Source organism: Stegodyphus dumicola, chromosome 10 (genome assembly GCF_044657685.1).
Source record: "Stegodyphus dumicola isolate Sdum_Otavi_A_Nest chromosome 10, ASM4465768v1".
Taxonomy (NCBI): domain Eukaryota; kingdom Metazoa; phylum Arthropoda; class Arachnida; order Araneae; family Eresidae; genus Stegodyphus; species Stegodyphus dumicola.
The window spans coordinates 16,357,631-16,385,623 of record NC_140777.1 but is presented as its reverse complement, the minus strand read 5'-3'; the positions used below and the strand labels follow the sequence as shown (position 1 = coordinate 16,385,623).

At 31.6% G+C, this 27,993-nt stretch overlaps 1 protein-coding gene and 1 long non-coding RNA gene across 3 annotated transcripts in view; one reads left to right on the top strand and one right to left on the bottom strand.

Annotated features, from left to right (window-relative positions):
- The window catches only part of LOC118197110 (TOX high mobility group box family member 3-like), a 209,965-nt gene extending 190,719 nt beyond the window's left edge, over window positions 1–19,246 (top strand). The window contains exons 9-13 of one of the 2 annotated variants that reach the window (XM_085824674.1): window positions 3,818–3,898; window positions 6,889–7,101; window positions 11,428–11,676; window positions 12,682–12,836; window positions 16,467–19,246. In XM_085824674.1, coding sequence (XP_085680800.1) covers window positions 3,818–3,898; window positions 6,889–7,101; window positions 11,428–11,676; window positions 12,682–12,836; window positions 16,467–16,533 — 765 coding nt within the window. In that variant the 3' untranslated portion in view covers window positions 16,534–19,246. The remainder of the gene's footprint in view (window positions 1–3,817; window positions 3,899–6,888; window positions 7,102–11,427; window positions 11,677–12,681; window positions 12,837–16,466) is intronic. The other variant, XM_085824675.1, reaches the window with a different exon arrangement.
- A 6-nt stretch (window positions 19,247–19,252) lies between these two features.
- Window positions 19,253–27,993, bottom strand: part of LOC118197111 (uncharacterized) — a 29,973-nt gene continuing 21,232 nt past the window's right edge. Inside the window, exons 2-3 of the long non-coding RNA XR_004759519.2 lie at window positions 26,470–26,569; window positions 19,253–19,489 (exon numbers count right to left, since the gene is read on the bottom strand). This is a non-coding gene — a long non-coding RNA (uncharacterized LOC118197111). The remainder of the gene's footprint in view (window positions 19,490–26,469; window positions 26,570–27,993) is intronic.

The window sequence follows — 27,993 nt, the reverse complement described above, 5'->3', positions numbered from 1 at the left end:
AAACTTTTATTAATAGTGTAGAAATATCTAATGATCGTCCATCTTCTTCGGATGTTTGTGTTGCACCTAAAATTATTTCCAGCGCGCGAGACTGTGTATCAGAAATTTAAACATATGCTCTTTTTAAATAATTTTGTGATATTGCCGTTGAACTGAATTTTATGGTTTAAGCGCGAAGAACGTGATATTTAATAAATAAAGGTAACACACAAAACGTTAAAAAAACGCCCCTTTGGGCGTAATATATGATCTGAAAGCTTTCAGATTTTATTTATTTATTGTTAAAGTGGAAAGATAGCAAAGGATAGAAGTTTGACTCAGTTTTACCGGACTCGTCGGGACTTCGGCGATTCCGGATTATAGATCATCAGTTTAAATCTGGTAAGATGGCATGCAGAAATTATAAAATTAAAAATATGAAACCGTAATTTATAAAATAATGAGCAATTATGATCTAAAGGGTATTAAAATTTACAAAAAAAGAAGCTTAATATTTATTTGCTTACTTTATTAATCATTTCTTTCAACGCGCGCATGCGTACCTTACGCATAGCCGAAATTAGAAAATTGCAACCAGAAAACTATTTGATTTGTATTCGTGATATTTATAATGACGAGGAATTTGATTTAAATCATATCAAAGACGAAGTACATCGAGATTAAATACTACATTTAGTAAGGAATTATAAGCCGAATAAAATAAAAACATCTGTCCTGAAGAAAACATCTGCCCTGAAGATAACGATAGTGCTTTCAGATCAACTTCTAATTCATTGCGCGCCGCGACGTCTCCCCCCCTCCGCGCAGAGCAGCGTGAAATTGATAAACGGATTTCGGAACGGTTAGATAAACAAAGGATATACCTTTATCCATTTTTTGTAGCAATTCGTTTTTGTTTGATGGACATCGAAACATACTTTCGTTTTCTAGATCCTTTGGGAGCTCCAGCGTCGGAAATTCTATTTGACATAATCGAAAGTTCAAGCTTACTTTTATAAAATTGCTCTTACAGTCTACAAAAAATAATAAGCCGGATCCAATTCGAAGATTAAGGAACAACGCAATCATCAACATTAACTGAAATAGATAATTAGATAATTTATCTTATACCATTCGTTATACATTAAACGCGCACGCGAAAACGTATTCTGCGCATATGCGCAGTCGTAAATGTCTTGCGCGCACGCGTAAAACGCCTATGAGCATGCGTCAATGCGGCGCATGCGCAAAAAGATTTTAGCTTTGAGGTCCGGATTATAGATCATTCCGGATTATGGGTGTCCGAATTAACGACTTTTGACTGTATAATCGTTCTGCTCGGTCTCAGGGATGAATGAAAGGAAATTTAAGAATAGCTTATCCCTCTCTTTAAATATATTTTATCTGTTATAGTAATAAGGTCTATTTATAAATAGTAAATAAAATTTTTAAAAAAGTATATAATATATATATAAAGGTACTTTTCCGTTTTGCCGACGCAAGCGATAAAGTCGCCAGTAATGGTACAACCGATGCCAAACGAAATATCCTCGCTGGTAACCTTTTACATTTTCAAAAGAAGTCGCAGCCATTTCTTAAGATTGATTGTTTCTTTCAATACTGGCATACAATTACATAAAATTTTTACCGGATAGTTCAATTTTATGCCCTAAGGCCATTCGCGGACAATAATTAAGTTAATTAGGATGCAATCACACCGCTCACCCGATGGCGAAAATATAGAAAAGGCAAAGTCAAGGGCTAAATTCATCCATTCTAATGACAATGCACTAGCGAAGTAAAGCACTGCGGTTTTAATTTCTGAGTAAGCTGTTCGTACGAATTGAAATAATTCTTGTATTTAAACTTTTATTCCAAATTAAGATTTAACTTAAAATTAATGTAGATAATTACTGAGAGAATTAGATTTTTGTATCGTAGTTTACGTGAGATGAGATCACTTGGGGTCACGTGATATGAACCGGCGAATATGGATGTTGTACGATGAAAGCATAGTAAATTCTTAACTTAATGTCTTTTTACAAATTTATTGGCTTTTTTACAAATTTTAAACGACATTAAAATGTTTATACCTTCAAAATAAAAAATTCTTAGAACTAACATTCGTCAACACTTATGCTGTGTGTATACTGTGTGTTTTCGCCTATAAAGTCTACTTTGCATGATTTGCGCCGGCGAAACGGAAAAGTACCAAACATAAAATATGTAAAGAATAGCAACAAGTAATGCATCTTAGCGGCTCCAATTAATTTTAACATTTAACTGGCTTCCTCTGACTTCCTAATTTTGATTTATTACTTTTTTTTCATATTGCTAAGTTTAGAATCTCAAGATACTATTTTATTTCAGGGTAAGGGTTTGAGACATTTCATCATAATTATTTATTCCTGTGCTTCCCTGCGAAAAAGATATTTTTAGATTACAGAACGTTATATCAATTCCTCCTCCCCGCCTCCCCAAAGGCGTTTCAAAGTATTCTGCTGCTTGAAATGAGAAACATATTCGTTTGAGTTTTATTAATATTTTTTATATCGCAGCATATGTGTGGGTCATAAAAAACAGTTTAATGCGACCGTTATATTTGTTATTACTAGCTGCCTAAAAATTTATAAAAAAATATGTTAATGATTTTAATGAGTCCATCTAGAGTCATTTTATAAAAATATTTAATATTTCTAAATAGACATCTCATACTTTTAATGTGTTTTTATTGAAATTTTGTAGCTTCTAAATCGCTTGCTTTGATATTAGTTGCAACACGTTGCTTTGAAATGCTGAGTTTGTTGATTAAAATTTAAGGATGTTGCCTACGTTTTGACAGGATGTAGATAAAAATGTTTTATTTCGAACAGTGTTGCCACTGCTCGTTTAAAATTTGCTGAATTTTTAAACTAAAAATTCATTAAATTCGTACAAAATTTGAAATCAAAATAAATTAAAAATTCGAGCTTCGAGGTGCGCGTGTTCGAATGTATGGCAACGTTCGGCGGTTCTAGTAACGGTTGTTTTTCTACCATGCAAGGAACATGCATGTATACAAGTTCTTCATTATTTAATTATAAAGAATATTAATAATTTCGGGTTCAATTACTACAATTTGTGTTACTTTCTGTCGACGTTAGAAACAATTTACCCACGTTTTCTTGTAACTTGAACTTGCTAACTGCGGTTTGTTAGAGGTGCTGCTTAATAATTTACTATCTTTGCTGGAGGTCTGCATATTTTAAATTTTATAACGAGTCACTGCATTATCAGTAGAGTTTGAAACTGAAATCAAATATTAAACCAATACCAACATATTTGATTTCAGTTACTGAAGAAAATTCTTTAGATTGCAAGAAATTTTTCACGATGTAATTGTAACTATTAAAATCGGAATTCGATTGCAACTTCATACATATTTTTGTTCTCCAAAATGCAAACATAAAGATGATTTTTATATTTCATTGGTGATCTCTTGATCCTGGAAGAGATTTGAATAATATAGATGAGTACATGCTTCTCAATAATTTTTATCTGCACCTTTAGATAATCTTTTTGTATAGTAATATTTTCGTAAGCAGTTAAATTTTGACTGTAATTGTAAAAAGATTTGACGCCATATATTACGTATAATCGTTTGCCGGAAGTAGAATTCGCTTCATTTTAGCTGTTTAAAAGCATTTCAGCATTGGTGTTATTTTCCCTAAACATAAAATATTTATTAATCGTTGACAAAATATTGTAAAATAAATATGAAAGTGTTTTCAGTGTTATTTTAAATCTGACATTTCATTTTGTGCATGTACGTACAATTTTTCCCCCCTACCTTTTTCAGTCTTATAAGAAGAAAACCGAAACCGCCAAAAAAGAATATTTGAAGGCTCTGGCAGCTTATCGAGCTACACTAGTGTCAAAGGTAAATTTATGTGCAATATTCATTCTCTCTCTCTTTTTTTTTTTTTTTTTTTTATTATTTAATACGTTGTTTGAAAGTATGGGAACAATTTTTAAGCAATTTAGGTGCTGAATTTCAGCTTATTGTAATTAATTCCCTAAATTTCAACGATTTTACGATGCGATTGTAGTTAATATTTGTTTTCTACTAAATAAAGAATGTGTATTTTCTTGCATCATTCTTCTGGTATTAATATTCTGAAGTTCTTCATTTTAATCATTCATTAGTATTCTTAAGTTCGATACTTCTGAAATGAATATAAATCTGTTGCGGTTGTTCTTGAAATACGCGCGGCCATTTTTTTTTGTTAGTTCCAAATTTAACCGCTAGATGGCGACAATATCCTTATTTTGATAATCGTCATTTTAGCGTGCTCATGGAAAACGTAAATGAGTTTATTTACGTGGTGTGTGTTGTAAAGCGAATATTATAATTTGAATCATGCACTATAGGAGGTTAGAAAAAATATTTTGGGTAAGATGACTTTTGTAAGGTTATAATAATTGTATACCTTTTGTTTTATGAGAGCTGTTTCCGTATTCACGCCAGTTACTTCATTAGCGTTAATTGGACTTTTACGATCATATAATATAGTATAATCGGTGCCCGATCATTAAAAATATTGTGCATACAAAATATCTTAAAATGCATTCAGTATCTGCATGGTTAGAAAGCAATTGAATATTTGACCTTTTTAGATTTAAGTGCATTTATTGTTGTGCAGTTGCTAGTGAATGCCAATGTATGTCAAGTAATATCTCTAAGTATTCTAATACCTTAAATACAAGTGTATCAACTAAACACAAGGCAAAAGTGTATTAGACAAGACTAACCCCTGGCATCAAATTTAAGAATATTTTTTTTTAATTAATTACGCTTACTGATAAATATATGCAAAATTTTATGGAGATTCTTACCAATTAATTCAACCAAAAAATATTTTTTTATGTTTAATGAGGTAATTCAGTGTACGAATGAAGGTTAGCGTCAGCGCTTAATTTCTAAAATTAGAAATGTCAGAGCCCAATGGAGAGCTGTCAGAAAAGACAGATAATAAAATAATTGTAGTTAAAATTCAGTTAAATGTAAAGAAATAAATAAAAATTATTTAATTAATTAAATTAATGATAAATAGTTAAATAATAAAATATGCTGGGTTTTGTCTGGAAGTACAGTTTCATTTCAAAACTAAGAAATAGCAGAACCAGGCTCCAGCTGAATTTAAGCTTTGAATATGCAGTATTTCAAGGAATGATTGAAACAAAAATCATTCTTTTTCCAGTATACCAAAGGGGAAAAAAATGACTAAAATGGTTAAAGTATCATTAATAAGAATGGAAAGAATGCTAGAAATAGTATGAGAAAATTTTAATGGAGAAATGTAAGCATGAAAGCAGAAAAAAGGTTCAAATGAAAAAGACAGACATATATTCTGAAATTAGAATCAATTTTTAAGATTATTTATCAGTAAAATAAAGTTTTTGAAGATCAAAAGAAGGTGCTACATTGGTAGACGGTTGCACGGATTTTGGCGATTTGTTGGCAATTTTTCTTTTGGCGAGTAATACAACTTATGGTAAACCCATTGATGGATAAGTTATTTATGGTAACCGATACTTTGTTGTCATTTTATTTAAAAGATAATGTGTTTTATTGTGCATAAATTCCGTGTTTTAAATATTATTTATGGCTTCTAAATATTAAAAATCAATTTAATTTTGCATTTTAATTTGAAATAAAAATTTTATTGTTTATCATATTTTATGAAATTTTATATTGTGGATGATGTAACCAATGACGTCACCTTACTTTAAAAGTAATTTGTTTTTATATGCATAAATTTAATCTAATGTTTTAAACATTATTTATGGCTGTTAAATATTAAAATACAATTTAATTTTGCATTTTTTAAAAAAATGATTTTATTATGTATGAATTTTTTAATAATTTTAATTCTAGGCGTGATGTAATAAGGTCTCTGATTGGTTATAGAATATTTATGCATTAACGAGCTATAATCAGCTCCCTGATTGGTTACTGAAAATTTGTGCATTTCCGCACCGTTTTAAAATTTAATTCATATCTTCGAATTCCTTGAAAGATGTCTTCAAAGATGTTATTTAAATTATGATTCCGATTTTTTTTGTGGTACTTATCAATAAGCAATAGGTTAAATGACTAAAAAAATGTAAGTACATATTTTTCCTTTATTTTATAATTGTATACTTCAATTTTTTGTTGAAAAAATTAATACACTATTTTCAAAAATTGCTGAGATAATTATTGTCCATATGTTTTAATGTTAATTATATTCTATATAACGTATTTTAAAGTATTTGAATTTAATAATATTCTAATTCTTTTAAATGTTGGTATGATGGTTTTTAATTCGATATTCAATTTCAGTTATATTTTAATCTAATTAAACGTTGGCACAATGTTTTTATAACGGTGTTTTTATTCTCTTTGCTATATGAAAGTAATAGTAACCTTACTTTACTATTTTATACTCATAGTAAATGTATTTATTTACCCTTGCTGCCATCTTAAAAAGCGACATTTTCAACAAAAAAATTAATCCATTACTTTTAACGATATTTATTTTTTTTAAAGTTTTGAATACTTTACTATGCGTAAAAACACCGTTTTTCAAGATGGCTGACGTTTGTAAAAATCGCACCAACGTAAATCGCCCAAAATCCGTGCAACCGTCTACCAAAGTAGCACCCAAAAGAATTTTCTGCTGAAATTGTTGTCTCATTTTATGAAAGAAGTACTGGAACCTCTGTTTTTTAGGGCTCTTGTGTGCTCCAACTAAAATTATGATGTTTCTCAAAAACTGAGAAGTACCAGATCTGGTCACTGGCCCAGTTTAAGCTCTAATTAGTGTAAAAATTTTCCAGTTAATTTGTCTTCCCCTTACAAATTATGATTTGTGCATTTCATTCCAGGCTGCCGTTGATCAGTCCGATTCAGTGTATGGAAATAATGCAACAAACTCGAGTCCTCCCTCCTCAAATTCTCCTAATTCTTCCCCTCCTGGGCGAATGATGACTTCTTTGCAAAAGCAACAATCTCCTGTTCTGACATCTGTTGTTGATTCTATGCAACCAGTTACTAATGCTATGAATGTTCATCCTCAGAATCAACAAGTTTGGCATATGGTATGATTTAAGAACCCCTTCTATAAATGAATGCTCTCAATGGCATTTTATTGTATTGGTGATTGCACAAAATTCAGTTTTATTCAAAATTATTTCATACTTTTTATCATCATATTTAATCTTAGTAACTCTACATGATCTAAATAAGGGGTGTACAAATCTTTTTTTATTAGGAAGGCCTATTTCAGAAACAAAATGTAGTGACAAAATGTCTCTCTACCTAAAACGTTTTACTAGTTGCTATACTTAAATTGTATAAATATATAATAATAACAATAATAAAAATAAATGTATAAGTATACCAAACTAGAGTTAGTTTATGTGGTTGTAAAAATTTTAATTTTTTGACAATTTATTTTGTTATTGCAAAAACATTTTCAGAAAATATATTGCTATAGAAAGTTGCTTGTAAATATTGTTAGTCAAGCAACAAAACTGCAAATTGTTGTTTTTAAGCAACTAAATGTGATTGTTATCACAGAGCAATCAACTGAAATGAAAAATGCTGTCCGTATAAAAGAACAAAATAACAATCTTGTGTTTGGCAAAGATTTAGTCAAGAATTCAATCGAAATCGATTGAGTTCTGACTGAATCTATGCCAGACAAAGGTTTTGGTTGAGTTCTTGATTAAATCTTTCCAAATACGAGGTTGTTGCTTTGCTAATTTTATTTTTCACTTCAGTTTTCATGATATGCTTCTCTTCTGTTTTGATTTTTGCTCTTTGTATCTTTTATTGTTGAGAAAAATATGTATTCTGTTTAAAACTCAAAATACAAATTCCATAGCTGCAACTGTCCTGTTTTTCAGTAGATCACCAAATATCCTAGTTTTTTTTTCTATTCTATCCCAGTTTTTATTTTTCAACTTTTACTAAGAAAATGATTCCGAGCAATGAATGAAATTTATTGAATTAATGATACTTAAAAATTCCATTTTCCCACCTATAATAATTTTCAAAATTTAATCAAACTTTATTTCAACTGATCTGAATTGTATTTTTTCTTATTACAATTTATGGAATCTGAGTTGTATTAGTCTACTGCAGACACGTGTAAATTTTTATATGACGATTCAAGCCATTTTTAATTAGTTAATATTTTAATTTAATTTTGTTCAGTATATGATAAATTATTAAGTTTAACCATAAAAACTGTGTACCTATTAATTAATATTTTAATTTTCATCATATTTAAAAGTACATTCATGAACAAAAGTTTTCATTCACTACTAGGGGTTTTCTCGGTATAAAAGTGTAAGAAAATTTTAAAATGGAATTAGCCAAAAAGTATGAAATTTAGAATATCCAAATGAATGCTTACATCAGAATTGAATTACAAAATGGTTCAATAATCTGAACCATGCATTTTAATACGAATCAAAGTCAGTTTAGAGTTCCTTTAAAAAGATGTTGTTGTGCAGCGCGGAATTCTCCCAGTTTGCAGCTATGAAATTCATAAAATAAATTTATACGTGAACAGAAGGTTACGAATGTATAGAGTAACGTGCTGTTAGACACAGTATATGTTATGTAATGTGTTACATTCGAACAATGGCTAGCTCAGAAAGGATTCATAAGTCATCTACCTAATGAATTAACAGCTATCGTATCATAAATGGAGCACTTCAAATATTTTAAACTTCAGGGAAAAGGTTTATTTACACATATGTGTAGTAAACCTTTAAATACCTTCCTAAGTTAAATGAATAAGAAATATCTATTTAACCACATTGTGCAAACATCATCCTTAGCTATCTAATCTGCAACTACTCTTCTTTCTCTGGCGTCCATTGACATCAGTCTCTAATTGGCCTTTGATTCGTTGGTATAGTGATGTCATTTCCAACAGTATATGAGGATAATGAGAACATAAAATAATTCACTGTATGTGAAATTGGATGCTTTTAAGCAGTTGAAAATTAATTTATTTAGTTGTGTAATATTATGTAGATATCCCTAAGATTTGGTTTTTGTCAAAAGTTTAATCATGTTGTGGCTTGAACTTCAGTAGAAACTTGTAGAAACTTTAAATAATGATTAATGTTGTTTTAAGAATGGCAACAAAAAGCTTATTCAGTTTTGTTGTTTTTGGAATGGCAACAAAAGATTATTGATGTTGTTGTTCTAAGAATTGTTTACATTTGCACGATTTAAAAATAACTCTGTAATGGCCTGTAGCATTTAAAAAAAATTCAGTCAGTAGATTTAATTCCTTTTGGTATTCCAAGCATTAATTATTCTTTTTAAGTAGAGGCTTAAATATAGGTGACATAACAGTATCTGAAATGATCTAAAAGCTAGGCTTTTACATTTGCACATTTGATATTTTTCTATATTAAAACATGTGGAGAGCCTGGATTCTTAATTTCATTTTGGCACCGATGCCATTATTATTTTTTGATTTAACTGATGAACCATTATTATTTTTTGCTTTTATCAGGGCATGACTATCAACACACTGAAGCTTGAGAAATACCTCATGCAGTGATATCTAAAGATTTTCGGAAAGTTTTTACTATTAGTTATTGAATACAAAAAAGCATGGTACATTTATATACATTTACGTACATGGTTAAATTTGCTGCTTGAATTTAGAATTGCATTAAATTTAGCTAAGCCCAGTGCCAGAGTTGGTGTGGCCGTACTGTGTGTCAGAACTTAGCGAAGGCAATGTTTTTAGAATTCAGAGAAGCACTAAGCAACAAAATGAATGATGGCAAAGTCTCTATAATTTAAGAAAGGCACTGGGTCATAAAATTTAGGAGCAGCAGCATTTTTAGAATCTACGGAGACTCTTGGGAGAAAAAGTTTTGGACCCACAGAGAGTGCAACTGCGTTGGAAGGCAAAATGTCTAGCTCTGGCCTTGGATAAAGTCTTAAGTATATGTAGGAATTTATTTATTTAAGACTGAGATAACTATGTATGGGAAATAGTCATAAGTATAATAAATATTTAAACTAATATAGAATTAACTTGGCTAGCTTGCAATAGAAGCAAAACAAAATTTAGCTGAATAGCATGTCTTTAGTCACCATTCTTGTGATACGTTGCCAATAATTTATATTGGACGATTTTGGAGGTTTTTCAGAATTGCAAACAAAAAGTGAAATTTTTCAATTAATGGAATTGATGGAGAAGTGGTAAGAAATGAAAATAATATAACAGAAGTTTTTCATTGTGATGGACAGTCTCCCAATTATCAGTCAGCCAAATGAATGGTGAAATCTGTAGTATGACTTTAAATCCAGGAAATATCGCTGCTGATAGTGAAGAAAGTGGCAGAGACATTGTTGTGAATGAAGAAATTTCAATTGACAGTTTAATGCAAATTCTCAGCGTGCCAGTTACAGGACTTGGAGCAGTGGAGCTCTGTAACTGAATGAGGAATTATGTCTGTGTATAGAATTAAAGAGAAAGTATTAGCACAAAATACGTGGAGCTACTTAAACATCTTATATTGAAAGAAATGTTTAATAAAGCAAGCAATACTGTTCTTTTATTATTATTTATTTCCTTAAGGTCATAATTACTTTATTTTATAAATCATTTTTTAATTTTACAATTTTGGCATGTCATTGTACTTGATATATAAACTGATGATCTTAATATCCAGAAAAATCCCAAGTCCGGAATCGCTAAAAATCCTGACAAGTCTGCATCTCGAACTTTGTATTAGGATGGTGTGCAATCTTTTTCAAAATTAGGCCCCAAAAAAGGGACTTTAGTAAAGCATAAATTCTCAATGAAATGAATTTATGCCAAAGTTCAGGTTGGATTTTTGCCCAATTTTGAATTTCACGCTGATATGCTTCTCTTTCAGTTTAATATGCAGTGACATTGGAATTCAGATAAGGAATTGTTAGAATAATAAATAATAAATAAAAACTTTTGTTTGAGTCTGAGTGCTGAGAGTGATCATTTGGAGCTCAGTGGATCATTTGGAGCTCATTTGGATATCCTAGCTTTATCACTGGTGCTATCTAAATTAATTATTTTCCAATGATATTATCTAAACATGCCAATGTTTAATATTTTTTTTTAACTCTGCATGAAACTTAATATTTTAAACCGTATTGTAAGTAAATTCATTTAGAGTGAAAACTTAATGTTGTATTCCTAAATCTTAAAATTTAGATTTTTTTTTAATTATTCAGATTTTAAAATGAAAAACTAGGAAGCAATAACATGTTATTTGTGTAAAACAAATAACATGTTTACACAAGTTTGTTCAGTTTTTGTAATAAAATGTTTGAATTTAGAAAATGGTTCAGCTAGTATCTCAGCCTTTTTTGCAGAAATGTAAACGTTTAAAATTATTTTATAGCAGTCACCTCAGCATATGACCAATAACAACAGTCCACCTCATGTCATGCAACAGGGTAATGGAATGATGAACATGCATCAGCAGCAGCAGCAACAACAGCAGCAGCAGCAAATGCAGCCTCAGATGTCACCTCAGCAACAGATGAATGTTATGAACAACAGGCCTCAAGTGCTCCAGATTCCTGGGAACTCTCCACAGATGTGCAACTCGGCCTCCAACAGTCCCACATACAATCAGAATATCTCATCGGTAAATCTTTGCTTAAATAGACAATATATATTATTGTGAAAGTTGTTGCTAATGTGAGATTTAGTTATTATGAAGGGTGGAAAAGCAAGGTAAATTTTTAGTCGCTTGTAATATTTTAAAGCTGTTTTATTTGTAAACTGATTTGATCTTCTTGTTATTATCTGCATCATTGGCTGCATGTGGCCTCTGAAGCAATTTTACATGACTAAGAATGTATTTCAGTCATGTATTTGTGGCAACAGTGCTTATAGTTTTAGACTTGTAGATGTATAGACCAAGCTTATACATGCCACTGCTGTTAATTGAAAAGATACAAAGTGAGTAGTCTTTGTCATTATATGCTTACATGCCAAACTACATGATGGTATGGAATTTCCCATGTTGGTATAATCGATAAATTGATGGTGCTTCAGTATTTGTGTATATTTTTCTCGAGTCGATTATTATAGTCTACTACTTTAAAATACGAAGTTAAAGATGATCCAGTCTGATTTGTTAACCATAGAAACAATCAGCTGCAGCGAAAAAAAAGTCAGCTTGCTGAATTTTTTCACCCATTTCATTTCCATTTAGCATATTTTGCTTCATGAAAGCATGCAAATAAAAGCTGGTTTTAACTGCAATCTCAAATAAGGTGCAGAAAATACGTACTGTTCAGCGATGACTTCATACAGTGCCATTAATGAGGGAGAATCGAAAAGACCTTGAGATGCCTATTTTAAAATCAGACTCTAGTTGGAGGGTTCAGTATGATTTGTGGTATTTTATTTTATTTAGCAATATAGTGTGCAGTGTAATTCCACAGTTTACTCCATTACTACGTTATTTAATGCTAGTGTTTTATCAACAAAACGTGATTGTATTTATGTATATTACATAAAAATGTTTTGAGAAAACATTGACTTATTATCCACTGTAAATCTTGGAATATATTACTTGTAAATACAGGAACTTTACTAAGGCATTTTTGTTTTTTTAAAAAAATTAATTTTTTTTAAATAATAGGTTTCTACTGGAGGTGGCCATTCAAATATGAACAGCGGAGAAATGATGCCATCGCTACCCACTTGTCTTCGGAACGGATGTCCGAATCCAGCTATAGACTCTCCGGACTGGGATCGGGAATATTGCAGCAGTGAATGCGTTGTTTCCCACTGCAAGTAAGTTCATGCTGCTTCAGTTTTTGTATTGCTGTGTTTCTTGGCCAAATGTTAGATGTACTTGTATAAGTGGAAAGGTTTGTAATATTTATGTACAGTAGATGATGCTTAATGTGATGCCGGTTTGTGTTATTTTTGGAATATTGTTATTGATTTGCTGAAGTCCTTCCCATTTTTAAACTAAATTTTTTTAATTAAAATAAAGTCTATAGATACAGTGTTACTGTCGATTATCTGGGTGCAGAATATCTATACGGGATGGTATACATGCACGTACAGTCAACATTATGTGCAAAAGTGAAAAAAACAATAGATGGCCTAATGATGGCTAAATTTTTACCAAGTGTTACCAGTTAATTCAGCCGATGGATCAAGGTGTAATATCTCATTAATGAACCAACTTTTTTGTTCTGAATTTTTTGTTCAAAATGTCTAGCTCTGGCCTTGGATAAAGTCTTAAGTATATGTAGGAATTTATTTATTTAGGACTGAGATAACTATGTATGGGAAATAGTCACAAGTATAATAAATATTTAAACTAATATAGAATTAACTTGGCTAGCTTGCAATAGAAGCAAAGCAAAATGATGATTGATTTTATAAATTTAAATTTGACTGTATTGCATGTCATATACACGAGTAACAAAAGCTTGGTCAAAAGTGAAACCAATAATGTTAGTTCTATCATGGAAAAAAATGATCCTTGTTTCCTGATCATAGATCTTGGCCATCCTTGTTTTACTCTTCTCTAATATAGAAATCGGATATTTATTTAATTTTAATTGTGAATAAGTCAAAAAATGTAAAATGCCTTCAAAAATTGTCGATTGTTAAAATATCAAGAAATAGTTCAATAAGATTTGATTTAGCTGGGCTTTTGATGCTTGTGTGATGCAGATATTTTTTCAAGTATCACAAGAATAGAAGAGGCAGAGAGTGGCACCGAAAATACAAGTACAGACGATGCTGACAATTGCATTAGTTCCGAGAACACAATGACTTATGTTGAAATTCCATTAGACTTTATCCACTGAAGTGGATTTGAATACAGTGAAATAGCATTTCCAAAATGTGCAGAAAATTGTACAGATATTTAAGCATTCTCAAAAACAAAGTAAAATTACTGATTTCTTTGAAGAAATAATTCAATATGCATGAAAACTGACAGTTTGAAGTACCGTATTTGACGGCATATAAGACGCACTTTTTTGTATAAATTTCGTCTCAAAAAAGTTACCTGCGTCTTATACGTGAAGGACACAGGTTAACTTTCAATACTGAATGCTATTTTTAGCCCGGATAAAGGTCTAGACACACATAACTTTTTCTACATCTACATGTGTGTGGCCTTCTAAATAAGGGTGCGTCTTATATGCCGTCAAATACGGTATCTGTGCTTAAATGAAAATACACTGTAAAAGATAAATTCGCCAAATAAAATCAAGAGAGATTTAAAAATTGTCAAGTGACACATAAATTTTGTCATCTAAGGGATTAAAGTCGTCAAATAGTTTGGTTTTGATTTAGTCAACCATTTAAAACTAGGCAAGAAAGGAATCGTAGTTTAACATAGATTTTGAATAGCTCTATCGATTTCTTGGGCATTCAGAAAAACGTCCTTCTTCAAAAGTAAAATAAATAAATAAAAATATTATTAATAATAATAATAATAATAATAATCTGTAGTGATTTTTTGTGTCTTCCAATGAGGGATGCTGTGCAGATATTAAGTTTAGGAGTGAGTACAACATAAATTCATCAATCAAATAATTTCTGGAAATCTTATAAACCATTCATAAACAAACCTTTGCATTTTCCTAATTAAAATACTCTGAACATGTTTTTGTTGTATTTACAGTGGCTGATAAAAATGATGAGATAATTTGAATTTTTGTATTCTTTAATGAACCAATAATAATAAAACAAAAAGCTTTTATTTTTATTAATATATAAATTCAACATTTTTTATAGTAAATACATTTTTGAAAAGATGAAAATTAAATTCCAAAATCAATATCGTTTGTTTAATGAAGAAAATTATTCTCTCTAAAATAATCGGTTACTTTTAGTTAACAGCCAAAAATGACAGAAACTTACATTCTTTTTGCTTCTTAATATCTTGTGAGATTACCTTTACAGATGATTACTTCATTTAATCTTTTCCGCATTGACTCCACGAGTTTTTTTAGTTATTTTTGAACTTATTTTATGCCACTCCCCTGGAATTACTCTTTTAGTTGCTGCTGTGAAGATATGCTCTCTTTTTGAATTTTTGATTCTAGTTCTTGATAAATATGTTCAATAGAATTAGGATCTGGCAATTGGAGTAGCAACTTAATTACTTCTGGACACTTTTGTAACAGCCAAAGTCCAGCATTGTGCACAGTAAGTTTTGGATCGTCTTGGTAAAATTTGAAACTATTCTGTATATTAAGTGTTTGTGCTGATGATGCCAATTTTCAGTTAAAGATGTCAAGATACTTATACTGATCCGTAATATTATCTACAAACTCTGTATTACCAACACTGGAATGTGTCATAGATCCTCATATCATAACTCCTCCTCCACCGTGTTTAGCACTTGGTACTATGTTTTGCTTCCGATATTAGTCTTTGGGTTTTCTCCCCACCAGCATTCGTTTGGGTGTCTTTTGTTTCATGGATTTTGTAAAAATGAGTCAAAGGAATTTTTTTTTATATATATACTGACATATAAACAATTTATATGTCAATGTGTTTCAGTCCATCAGATAACTTAGATGGTCTTCTTTTGTTTTGAATACAATTCTATTTCTTAAAATGCGTAATAACATCGAAAACTGTAGATTCACTTAAATTAAGTGAATTTTTCTAATAGGTTTCCCTTTCTTTTGATGCAAATCAATAACTAATATGCAAGTTTCTAACAATGTTTCCTTTCGTGATCGAACCATTGCCAAAAAACTTTAAAATAATAAATATTTTCTAAAAAGAAAACTTGAATTATAAAGGCAAAATGATTTTAGCATAGTTTTTATATCCAAACTTATTCCATAAAAATTAATTTCTTATTTATTGCGCACGATTTTAATTAAAAATTATGAAAATAGCAGATTAATTTTGTGGTATCTCCCCCCCCCCCCTCCATTTCAGTCTAAAGCATTATTTTTTAAATTTACTATTTAATTTTTTTTCAAGTTTTATTTAGTAAAAAGAGAGCTATGAAAATATGTATTCAAAGGAAAAAATATTCTTTATTATTTTATTCCGAAGCTTTTCTCCTATTACCTTGAAAAAATAAAAATATTATAGGGACCGATCATTTTTGTGAGACATTGTATATGAAATTAGCTGAACTCCACAGCAGCCACTGAAGGATGTTTTTCCTTATTATTTAATGTTATAAAAGTAGTTGTGGATAAATGGCACATTGTCGCATACTCTACAAGATTCTAAAAATTTAAATAAAAACTTTAAATGATTTGATTTCTACATGCATTCGCTTAAAAAAGTATTTAATTTATGAGATTAGTTTCTGAAAATTGAGGTTCTACATAATTTTCTCTGTAATATCCTTAACTTTTATGCATATATTACTTTGTTTTATTCTTAGTTGCTTCATTTTCCTTAATATTTGTTGTTTTTCACCAGGGATGTCTTTGTGACTTGGGTTGCTCAAAGACAAGTTCCAGCAAACCCATATTCTACTGTAAAATAGTTCCAAGTCCCTCGAAGAGCAGACGAAAGTGATGTTGTGTACAGGGTGCAATTTTCTCTACTCAGTATTACAAATGGCTTTCTTGTTATATTATATATACATACTTACCATGCGCATGTATAAAAAAATGAAACTGATAGCTTTAGTGTTCGTATTCAGAAATCGAACTGCACGTCGGGAGACCTCGCATTGTCTCGCGACTCGTCGAACTCTCGAGAAAGATCGAATGAAATGAATTCTTCTTCGAGGAAAAGAGCTTAAAGTTCTGTTCACCTTGTGTGATTTCTTTTGGAACAGTTCTGTTCAATGTAAGTGTGTTAAAAGTATGTGGATCGCACACGCGCCACTCGTTTTTTTGGTTGCAGTGCATAGACAATCCAGTGAACTTTGCAAATGCATGTCATCATCAAGCGTACTTTTTTCTTTTAAAAGTATACTATGTGTGTAGGTAGAGAGTCTCCCAAAATGTGAAAAAAATGTATATTCTCTGTGTATTTCCCATTTCCTTGAAGTCTGAGGATAATTTTCAGTGCAAGTAACTTGCTACAAGCTGTGCATGTGTATAATGAACTCTTCCCTGGTGATAATTGCTGTTGTTAAAATGCATCATTCATCGATATTTGTTTCGAGTGGAAGTCGGCGGAATGTGCTTACGCCGGTCACCGATATAAGAAACTAGAAATCGCATTCGTTTAAAGTATCACCTGTTTATTGTGAATTATTTTCGACACTTTTTCTTTTTCAAGTTTAACTAATGTATTTTTAATTAGTTCTCGGAGAATGTGTTGTCTAAAATGCAACTATCTTTAAATTTTCAGCGTAACTTGGTAAATCATCTGTTTAATACATCGCATATGTATAACGGATGCAACATTAAATGTAAATTGAAATAGAATTTTGTCACTATTGAAGAAAGAAATAAGTAGTTTTTTCCATAAAAGAATTTTTTTTTTGTCAAAATCTTGTAAACAAAAGTAGATTTATTGGAAGGCAGTTTTTATCATAGCTGTTTAAGTGAAATACTATTGTTATTATACATTTATGGGTCATAATTTGCAACTTCTTGTCTTCATAATAAATAATTGAGGCTAATTATGTATGTAATCCTTTGGGCACCAGAATATTCCTTCGGTAGCAATAATTTCTTATATGTTTAAAATGATAATTTGTATTGAAAAATTTTTTATTCGAATTTTCATGTTAAGAAAAGACTTAAACAGCTTAAATTCATATGAAATTTTAATGTTTAACTGTTATAAAGAAAAATAACCATTCTTTAATAGTTAAGCAAATGATTTTATTTCTATACTTAAAAGAAGACTGCTTTTTTATTATTATTGCAATCAATGTCCTCCTCTTTCCTAATTTGTGTAGTTCTACCCTGAAAGTATTGCAGGTTGTTCAAGATTATCAAACAAATTAAAAATGCTACATTGTTTCTGAGAAATTCTCAGATACCCGCTAATTTAAAAGGGGGCTCCATTTGTAATTACATCATATAATTTCTTGAGGCATGTAGATAGTTTTAGCTGTGAAGAAATACGAAAACTCCCAACTGTGACCTTATTGTGGACCAATAATTTAAACGTCCTCGGGCCATTCTTTCGCATCTTAAATCAGGAGCAACTGCAAATTCTAGCTATGTTATGTTTACGTTTTACTTCCACATTATAATGACTTGGAATATTTCAGCATCTTAGTAAACAACAATCATTACTAATATCACACATATGGAATTTTAATCAAAATACATCAGAAATGGTTGTTAATTTTATCGGTAGATGGCAACTGCAGTCAGACCATTGGACATTACCTTTAAAGATTTAATTTGCCTCGAATTTTGGACTGATCTTGTAAAACCTCTGGTTGAGGCTTTGGATATGAATGAAACTTATGAGACCCCCTCCCCCATTATTACATTAATATGTGTCCAAAGCACTAGCAAAGTCCTTACTGTAGAAAGTTTATGCAAATTTGTTTTCTTTAGTTATTATAATGCACACCTAATTTCGCTATAATGTAGTGGGAAACTATTTTATAATTATTCCCATGCTATATTATTGAGAAATAGCTCACATTTGTATTCTGTGCATATGTTTTAAGGCCACTCAAAAATTTTCTTAGATTTTAGAAACAGTAATTAATATGTAAGTATTATTGTAATCTTTGGCACTTAAAAAGCAGCATAAGAATTACTGTTGAACATGTCGGTGCTCCAAGGATTGACATCTTCCCCTTCTTGGTTGTTTTTAATGGCTTTATAGTGTTTCCAAATAAGTCTATGGATTATATATATATTAACATGAGTGCTTATTTTTCTATTTAGTCATCACATCTTGCTTTGATAAAATTTGATGGAACAAATGTATTTATTAAAATAAGGAAATTAATACTTATTTCAAAGTAAATCGTCTTTTCTGTTATGTTTGAAAATGGTTTGCTGAAACTGCCTTAAAAAATTAAATCTCCATTGTAATGAGTTTTAAACTGATTAACTGGAAAAAAATAGCATGACAGAAGCAGTCGATTGCTGTTTACATTTCAAATTCATTAGTGTTTATCTGGGAAATAACTTCTGTTATAAATTAACATTATTGAATGTTTATCTCCATCACTGATGACTGTGGCATTTTTACCACTTGTGCATTTTGTGAATGGAATAGTTGTTTGTGTATTGATATTCACTTATGAAAATAAAAATACTGAAAATATAGTGCTCAAAATTTCATTCACAGATTATGAGACATCGATTTTTACTTTTTTATAAAACATATGGATGTCTGGTATTGTACAACATTCAGTTATTAAAATATCATAGATATTCTGTTCAGGAGAAACGTTTCATTGTGGTGATTTAACTGCAAGAACATAATGGAATCCCTTTGTCCTCATAACAAAAAATACTCACTTTTATATATGCTGCATCAAATTAGGAAGCACACACGTGTACAATTACCTGTTAATCAGAAAAATTCTGTACAAAGGCATCTTGCAAAGGTTACATTAAACATATCAAAAGTAGTTGCAGATAAATATCACTAAGTATCTTCCTTTAAAAGAAACATTCTAATTAGAGTACATAATGATTATTACATTAAAATATCTAATAGATTAACTTCATTTCTACTTGCTCCATAACATTGTGGCCTAAAATCATTCATAAATAATAAATAGTTAGAAGATGAACGAATGTGCAACTGACTCGACAAAATCACACATGGAAATGTCGGTTCCTGCTTGCTTTGCTGTGAGTAATCGGTTCTTCAGCAATTAAAAGAGAAAGGTTATGGAGAACCTTTCCCTTTTAATTGCTGAAGGCTTTACTAACAAAGATTAACCTGTTTGGTTAATCTTGTAATGTATACAAATCCATTTTTTAATTTATTGGAGCTTATTTTTTGAATGGGACGAGGCTATTTTTTAAATTTTCAGAACCTGGTGTTAAACAATTAGAGGAGAAAGTGTGTAAGAAAATGCGATATGCATCATTGATTTATTGTGCTTTTATATTACATTTCATAGGTTACTTAAAATTTTTAACTTTTCCTCTGGAATTCTTTTGAAATACACTATCCGCCGGTTTATTTTCCCATTTCCGTTAAAATTGATAAATACATGAGAAATTAGTATTTAACACACAGATATGAATGAAACACTTTTAATTAAAAAAAAAAAAAACCCACCGGATGATTTCTATAAAAATCTAATTGAAAGCCATCGTTATAAATCTAAATATTCGGATTAGAGTACAGCTCATTTCTATATTAAAAAAATCGGGATAATAGGGTCTTTTTCTTTTTTTAAATCTTTTCCCTCCAACTGGTCAAATAAAATATAACATGGGGATTAGAAGTGTAAGTGTAGCATGCAAAAGAAAAATGATTTTAATTTTTCCAAACCTGTAACTATTAATTGTTTTCTGATACCCAAATACTTTATTAATAATATAATAGTAGCATATCTATATGTTTACAGTCAAACTTTACTAAATTTCTCTTTTATAAATACAGTAAATCCTTGCCAAGCCACGACATGGGGAATGCAATTTTGCTTATACACATTATCTTAATTGTTTCCATTTAATCTGTTCAATGCTGGAATATCATTCATATGCAGTTGTTCATTCATCAACACTGAAGTCTTGCTGGCAACTTCTCTGGCTAGAAGGTATCAACAAGTTTAAAGGATTCCTATCCATTTCAAATAACAGCAAAGAAATCATGCAAAATGCAAAGACAGTCCAGTCAGTAAGGAAGGATTTTCAGATATGGAAGAAGTCAAGGAATAAAGAATTAGATCATCTTATAACACCCACTGACAATGAAAGCAGCAGTTATGAAGAGGATAAGCGTCTTTTCCTTGCGATAAGTTAAACAAATTGCTTAAAGTGCCACAGGAAGTGTCTGATTTTACAATGGGATTGGACCCAAACTAAGGAAGAAAAGGACACTTAATGACAAGTATTGAAAAACACTGCTGCCTTTTATCGTGAAACTAAAGAGATGTCAATTATTGTCCCTAGCAAAAATCACGATAATTTTTAAAAAGTAACTATCATGTAAAAATCCTTTCAGTTAACATGTTTTGTGTTTCCTTTTTGCTACAACAGTAGTTAGGTTTGTTTGAACTACATTTACATTCTTCATCTGAATTACACCTAATATACTTTTCCCATAGAAAATTAAGAATGCAATGTTGCAGTATCCACAATGTATTAATGATGTAATTCCCACGTTTGGCAAGGGTTTGCTGTATATGCAGTAATCTTACAAATTATACAATATTTTTACCTACTCCTAAGAAAGATTTATATGTAGATAAAAAAGCTATAGTACAGTCAAAAGTCGTTGATTCGGACACCCATAATCCGGAATGATCTATAATCTGGACCTCAAAGCTAAAAACTCTGCGCATGCGCTGCGTTGACACATGCGCATAGGCACGTGCACGTAAGACCTTTTACGACTGTGCACATGCATTTGCGCAAGCGCAGAATACGTTTTCGCATGCGCGTTTTATGTATAGCGGACGGTATAAACTAAAATTATCTAATTATCTATGTCAGTTAATATTGATGATTGCGTTGTTCCTTAATCTTCGAATTGGATCCGGCTTATTATTTTTTGCGGACTGAAAGAGCAGTATTATAAAAGTAAACTTGAACTTTCGATTATGTCAAATAGAATTTCCGATTCTGGACCTCCCAAAGGATCGTACAAAACGAAAATATGTTTTGACGTCCATCAAACAAAAAGTAGAATTGCTGCAAAAAATGGATAAAGACATGAAGAATGTGACAGAGAGGTTAGTGAAAACGAAAAATTTCGATTGACAAGTTAGTCGGTATTCTCGGCACAGCAATTAACGGGACTTGAACAGCGGAACTTCGTAACTGAACAAGAAATTATGTCTGTTTATAGAATTAAAGAGAAAGTAATATCACATAAATCGAAGCAACTTAAACAACTTATATTGAAAGAAATGTTAAAAAGTAAACAAATAAATATTAAGCTTTTTTTTTTTTTTGTAAATTTTGATACCCTTTAGATCATAATTGTTCTTTATTTCATAAATTACGGTTTCATATTTTTAATTTTAGAATTTCTGCATGCCATCTTATGAGATTTAAACTGATGATCTATAATCCGGAAAAATCGATAATCCGGAATCGCCGAAGTCCCGACGTATCCGGATTAACGACTTTTGACTGTACTAATTTGACTGCTTTATAATTGTGAGGTAAATGAAAATGAGGCCGTTCACACATGTTTTAGACAACTTTGCTTTGCTATTAAAAAAAAAAAATCACCCTGCTTGTAAAAAATTTTTTTAACTACAGCTATATTTTTGAAAGTATAAATTATAGTCTACTACTTTTTAGCTTTATTTTTATGCAAAATGGCACTTTTAAAGAAGCGATGGGCAGAAGGCTATGTTTGTGCTCATTCCAAAGAAGATTATTCGTTACCTAGTTTTTAGGAAATTCTGTGAAAGCCATGATTTTTTCCCCTGGTATCTAAAACAACAATAGATGATATTGGCAATAAGAAAGGGAAAAAATATCAAAGTTTGGCTTTAAGGAGAATGATTGTTCAAAATACACTCATTTGCAAAAAAAATCAAAGCACCATGAAGGAAGTGTTTGTTTTTGATGAAATTGACTATGTATATAGCTCATACAAAGATAATAAACTGATTAAAAAATCAAGATCATAGTACCTGTTCATGACTCACAATATCCCACTGAGTGTTCAAATTAGTAGTTGGTTGAACCTCCTCTGGCGGCAATGCATGCTTGAATTCATCGAGGCAAAGGGTGCTAGAGGTTCCTAATATCATCCTGTGACACATTCTATCAGGCATTCATGAGTTGTCGCTCCAGATCTGCGATATTTTGTGGTTCCCGAATCTGGCGGCCTATCATGTCCCAGACATGCTCGATTGGGGAAAGGTCTGGTGACCTTGCTGGCGAAGGAAGATTATCAACCGTATGGAGACAGTACAGAGATATGCGAGCGGTATGTGGCCTGGCATTATCTTGTTGGAAAATGGCCCCAGGATGATGTGCCATGAAGGGTAATGCAACCGGCTGCAAGATAATATCAACATATTGTTGAGCTGTTAAAGATGTAAAGAGGATGACTAAAGATGACCTGCGGTCATAAGAAATAGTGCCCCACACCATCATACCAGGAGTTCATACCATCATACCTGTATGCCTTTGTAAAACAAAGGCTGATTGGCCACTGGCCCCTGTCCTCTCCAGACATGAACACAGTGGCCATATGTTTCAAGAGTGAAGCGAGATTTATTGCTGAACATTAAACAATGCCAGTCTGATGGCAGCTATGATGATCAGCTGCAACACCACTTCGGACGATTGCGCCGATGTTGTGGGGTCAAATGCAAACGTCCTCTGTGAGTGTAACCCACCTCAGACAAGCACCATGATATGGTGGATGGTACCATGGGAGGTATAGACATGACTGTAGTGCGTTAAATAGTTGACAATGATACTGTTGGGGTGGTTCGGGCGAACAATCATCCTATCTTGCCTCGCATTCGTGCTCCTTGGCCTTCGACGGCCTTCATTTCGTCGGCAATTTCCTTGTAACAACCATTGCTGACAACATCTTTGCACAGCAATGTCTGTACGCTGCAGGTTGTGGCCTTGGTATGACCACACAGCGCTACAATGCAACCACATTCGAAGTTGTTTAGTTGTCCGTAAGGTCTTCAATATCGTCATAATGGCATCTTCAGCTGCTTCTTTACGGAATTACAATGGCAGTAACAAAAAAAAAAAAAAAAAAAAAAAGATAAATTTTCCGCCTCTATTACTGGTTTACTAGAAATGTGCGCTATGTTCACAACTCATTTGCCTTGAAACTTTGGTCATTTGCATGTTCGATCAGGATGTTTTTGCATACCAAATTATGTCACGATTGCAGAAGTCTTTCTTGGTTGTTTGATTTTTTTTTGCAAGAGTGTACATATATCCAAGGAAGAAACGGAGTATTTTGAATGTCGCATATATAAGAATTTTAAAGTTAAAAGAAATCCGCAGAGTGAAAGGACAGTTGCAAAATCATTAAAATGCTCAGTGTCAACTGTAAAAAAAATGATTAATGCTGATTTGAATCTTGAAAAGATAAAAAAACGCAATCTGCATCCTCTTTCATTGCCGAAAGCAGAAATCTCTGAGAAACAATTATTTGAAGAAAAATGGAAAAATGTTGTCACAATAAATGAATCTTGGGTATATTTAAATAACCGCAATAAAAGGAGATCCATTTATTATCATAGAAATTCAAAGAATCTAAAGAAAGTTTTTTTAAAGGGTTTTTATGATTGTTGCTGGTTTTTGATATAATGGCAAATAAAAATTAAGGACAGTGCAGGAAACTTAAGGTCAGTTCCACATATTATCAGGCATATATTTTATACCCAATTCTCAAATATGAAATACCTTCTCTTTACCCACAGCGCCATCAATCAATAGATCTGCATCAAGACAAAACCAACAGCCACACATCAAAATCTAGTGTTAATTTCCTGGAAAAAAGGGAACAAGAAAATGGGTATCGAAGGCATACTCTTCACTCATATCCCCTCCAAATCTCCTGATCTATGTATAATCCACAGATTTTTGGACTTTTAGAAAAGGGATTTCTCCAAACGTTGACCTACAATCCTCCTAAGACTCTAGAAAACTGTTCAAGAGGAATGGGTTAAAATACCTCTTTTGATACTAAAAAAATCCGATGTGTACACCACACGACTTCCTTGTACGGAATATTAAATTATACGCACTTTCTAGCATTTCATTTAAACTTATTGGATTGAATTAAATATACTTCGTCGATAGTGCATAAGATGCAATAGAATAAATACACTCCTTAATTCACTATATTTGCTTACCATCGCGACACTGGCACTAGGTTCACTTAACAGCGTTATATTTCGTTCATATTAGAACTCGAAATGCACAAAATTTATATCATTTGGAGAATTATCTAACTGTTACCACATGTTCTATTCAAATACTATAATAAATCTGCAACGATGTATGAAAGAAATAAAGCAAAAAATACAAAGAAGAAACATTTTTTCACAGACGATTCAGTATTTCTCCTTCAATTAATTCAATTCTCACTTCGCAACAAGACAAAAAATACATAAAACCTCAAAATATCTATATTAAAAATTACGAGGTAAATCTTAAACACTTATTTCCTCGAAAAAATTCCATATTGAGCATGATTTAATGCACAATAATAAATGAAGGGTTATCTTTGTTGTTGCAAAGTTTAGTCTCTCTAGATTGGCAACAAATCTACTATTCTGCTGTTTCAGATGTAAACAAACATATCCACCACTTTATTTAAAGATTAGGCGTAACCGCACTTAAACAGCTTTTAAATTGTTGATAATTCTACAAATATTGCTTGCAGATTTCCTAAAACCTTAACCGAAAGATAAGAACAGCATAATTCAATCATTCTTAAAGCAAAAAATGCACAATTTACAAACATACAAGAGTAAAGAAACTGAGATCACTGAGCGGGGTAACAGAGTGGATATATATATATATATATACATATTTTTATATACGTTTGGTGCGGCCGATTGCAACCAAAATACGAGGTGCACATCTACATGTTATAGCAGTCTTATATACAAAATTTCAACGTTCCGAGGCTACTCGTTTTTGAGTTATGCGAGATACGTACGTACATACAGATGCCACGGAAAATTCTCTTCAGAATTCATTTTAAAGCAGTTTTATAATTTTTTTAGAGGAAAAATGTTTTTTATTTTGTCCTTACGTACAGATGTCACGCAAAAACATCGTTAAATTGCATTCGACAATGGTCAAAATGGATATTTTATGCTGCCTGAAACTTTTCACGAATACAATACTTCCTTTTTACTTCGTACAAGGAAGTAAAAAGCTTTATTGTGTTGGAAATTATGGTGAAGATTAAGGGTTATCAAATGGAACATTTAGAGCACAAAAGTTTTACGTAAAATATTTCTGTCAATACAATGAAAATCGTCTAAGAATTGTGTGAATAGCCTCTGTAGCTAAATAACCTAGTTTGTATAACTAAGTATATAAAAATTAAGACCTGTTCTGTTAAAATCTCACATCAAAAGAGAGCATAAGATCAGTCAAGATCATGTATTTCCTTGATATTAAAACTTCATAGGCAGAGTCGTAGCTAGGATTTTCAGCGCCCAGGGACAACTGAAGATTTCGTGCCCCCTGCTGCTTGCCAAGGATGGAAAACATTTAATTCTAAAATGTCCTAACATCAGTTTGGCACCTCTTGGATTCTGTGCTTGGGGACATATGCCCCCCTCTAGCTACGCCCCTGTTCATAGGACAGCAAATATTTCAGATGCAATTAAGAAAACAAAAAGAGAGCTTACCTTTTTGGATACCATCCATTTCGGTCTGGCACTGGTGGCATCTTTTGGCGAAACCTTTCAATTAGGAGACCCACATCTGTTTATCACTGAAGTTTTAGAGCTATAATAACCAAAATGCTAAATTAGACATTTGTTATATAGAAAATAAATAGCATTTGCAATATAACTTGCCACTATAAAATGCAAAGAAGAAAAGAGAAAGAAGAGTACTTGCGTATTATCGCAACCACCTTTGGCGAATTTTACAGAAGAAAACGAACAATTACTTTTATTATAAAAAATGATATATTGCATACATATTCTACATTTCAACAAAACGTGTTACGGTGAAACACCGAAATCTGGAGAATGTCGACTTTCACCGGTGAATGTCAAGACGCAGATAGTCGCTTGGTGTATGTCCGAAATATTTTCCAAATACTCTTATTTCTGACTTATGATTTAATGCACAATATTGGTAAATGTCGACATTCACCATGTACTAATGGTGAACATTGAAACATATAAGAATATTATATTTTCTTTTTCGCAATTCAGCCATGAAAAAACGCACTTGAGACTTAAAATAAGAACTCATGAACATAAGAACTTAAACACACAGCAGTACATTCAAAACGAGAAAGGAAAATAATAGAAGTTAGAAACTTACTAAATTATGTAATTCAAATCTTATTTATTGCAACAACTTGAACTGTTATGACACTTTGAATTGCACAAGAAGCCCTTGCTTTTACGACTGCATCTATTTGTGGAACACTTCCTTTTGCAACGACAGCGTGTACATATACTCCTCTCTTTTCGACATACACCAGAGCATGTCTGTGATTGTCGACATATGCCAGTGAGGATCCGAATGTAATGCAATATTCGATCTTTCACCGACATTGGTGTGGCTAGGGTGGGGCAAGGGGGGACATCTGTCCCCGGGCGCAGCATCCAAGGGGCACCAAATTGATGCTACAAAATTTCTTAATGAAATGTTTTCCATTGTTGGCACACATAAAGGGGTGCAAATTCTTCAGTTGTCCCCTGGTGCTAACTCTAGCTACTCCCCTGTTCACCAATGTATTTGGTGAATGTTGACATTCTCCGGTTTCGGTCTTTCCCCGTAACAAATATATATTCCAAAAGAAAATCAGTAAACCTATTTACAAATGTTTTTTGTTGTTATGGTGGAAATTTCTTAGTGATTGCTTTGAGAAAGAATTCAAAACACTATCCCTTCAATGATTCAGCAGCAAACTAATACATTTCTGTAGAAATTTTCAAACCAAGTTTAAGACAAAAAATAATCATAATTAATCTGTTGGAACTTTAAATACAAGTAAAAGAACGCACACAAAAGTGACGACCTCGGAAACTGAAAATTTGTCACGTGTATGGTTGCCTGAAATTATTCGGGCAATTATTATACACGCGTTTGGTGTATTCCAAGGATTAGGCGATTTCTAATAAGTTGTTTGTGATAATACCAGAAAAAGAACAAAAATTCACAATTAAAAAAATTACATAATATAAACAATT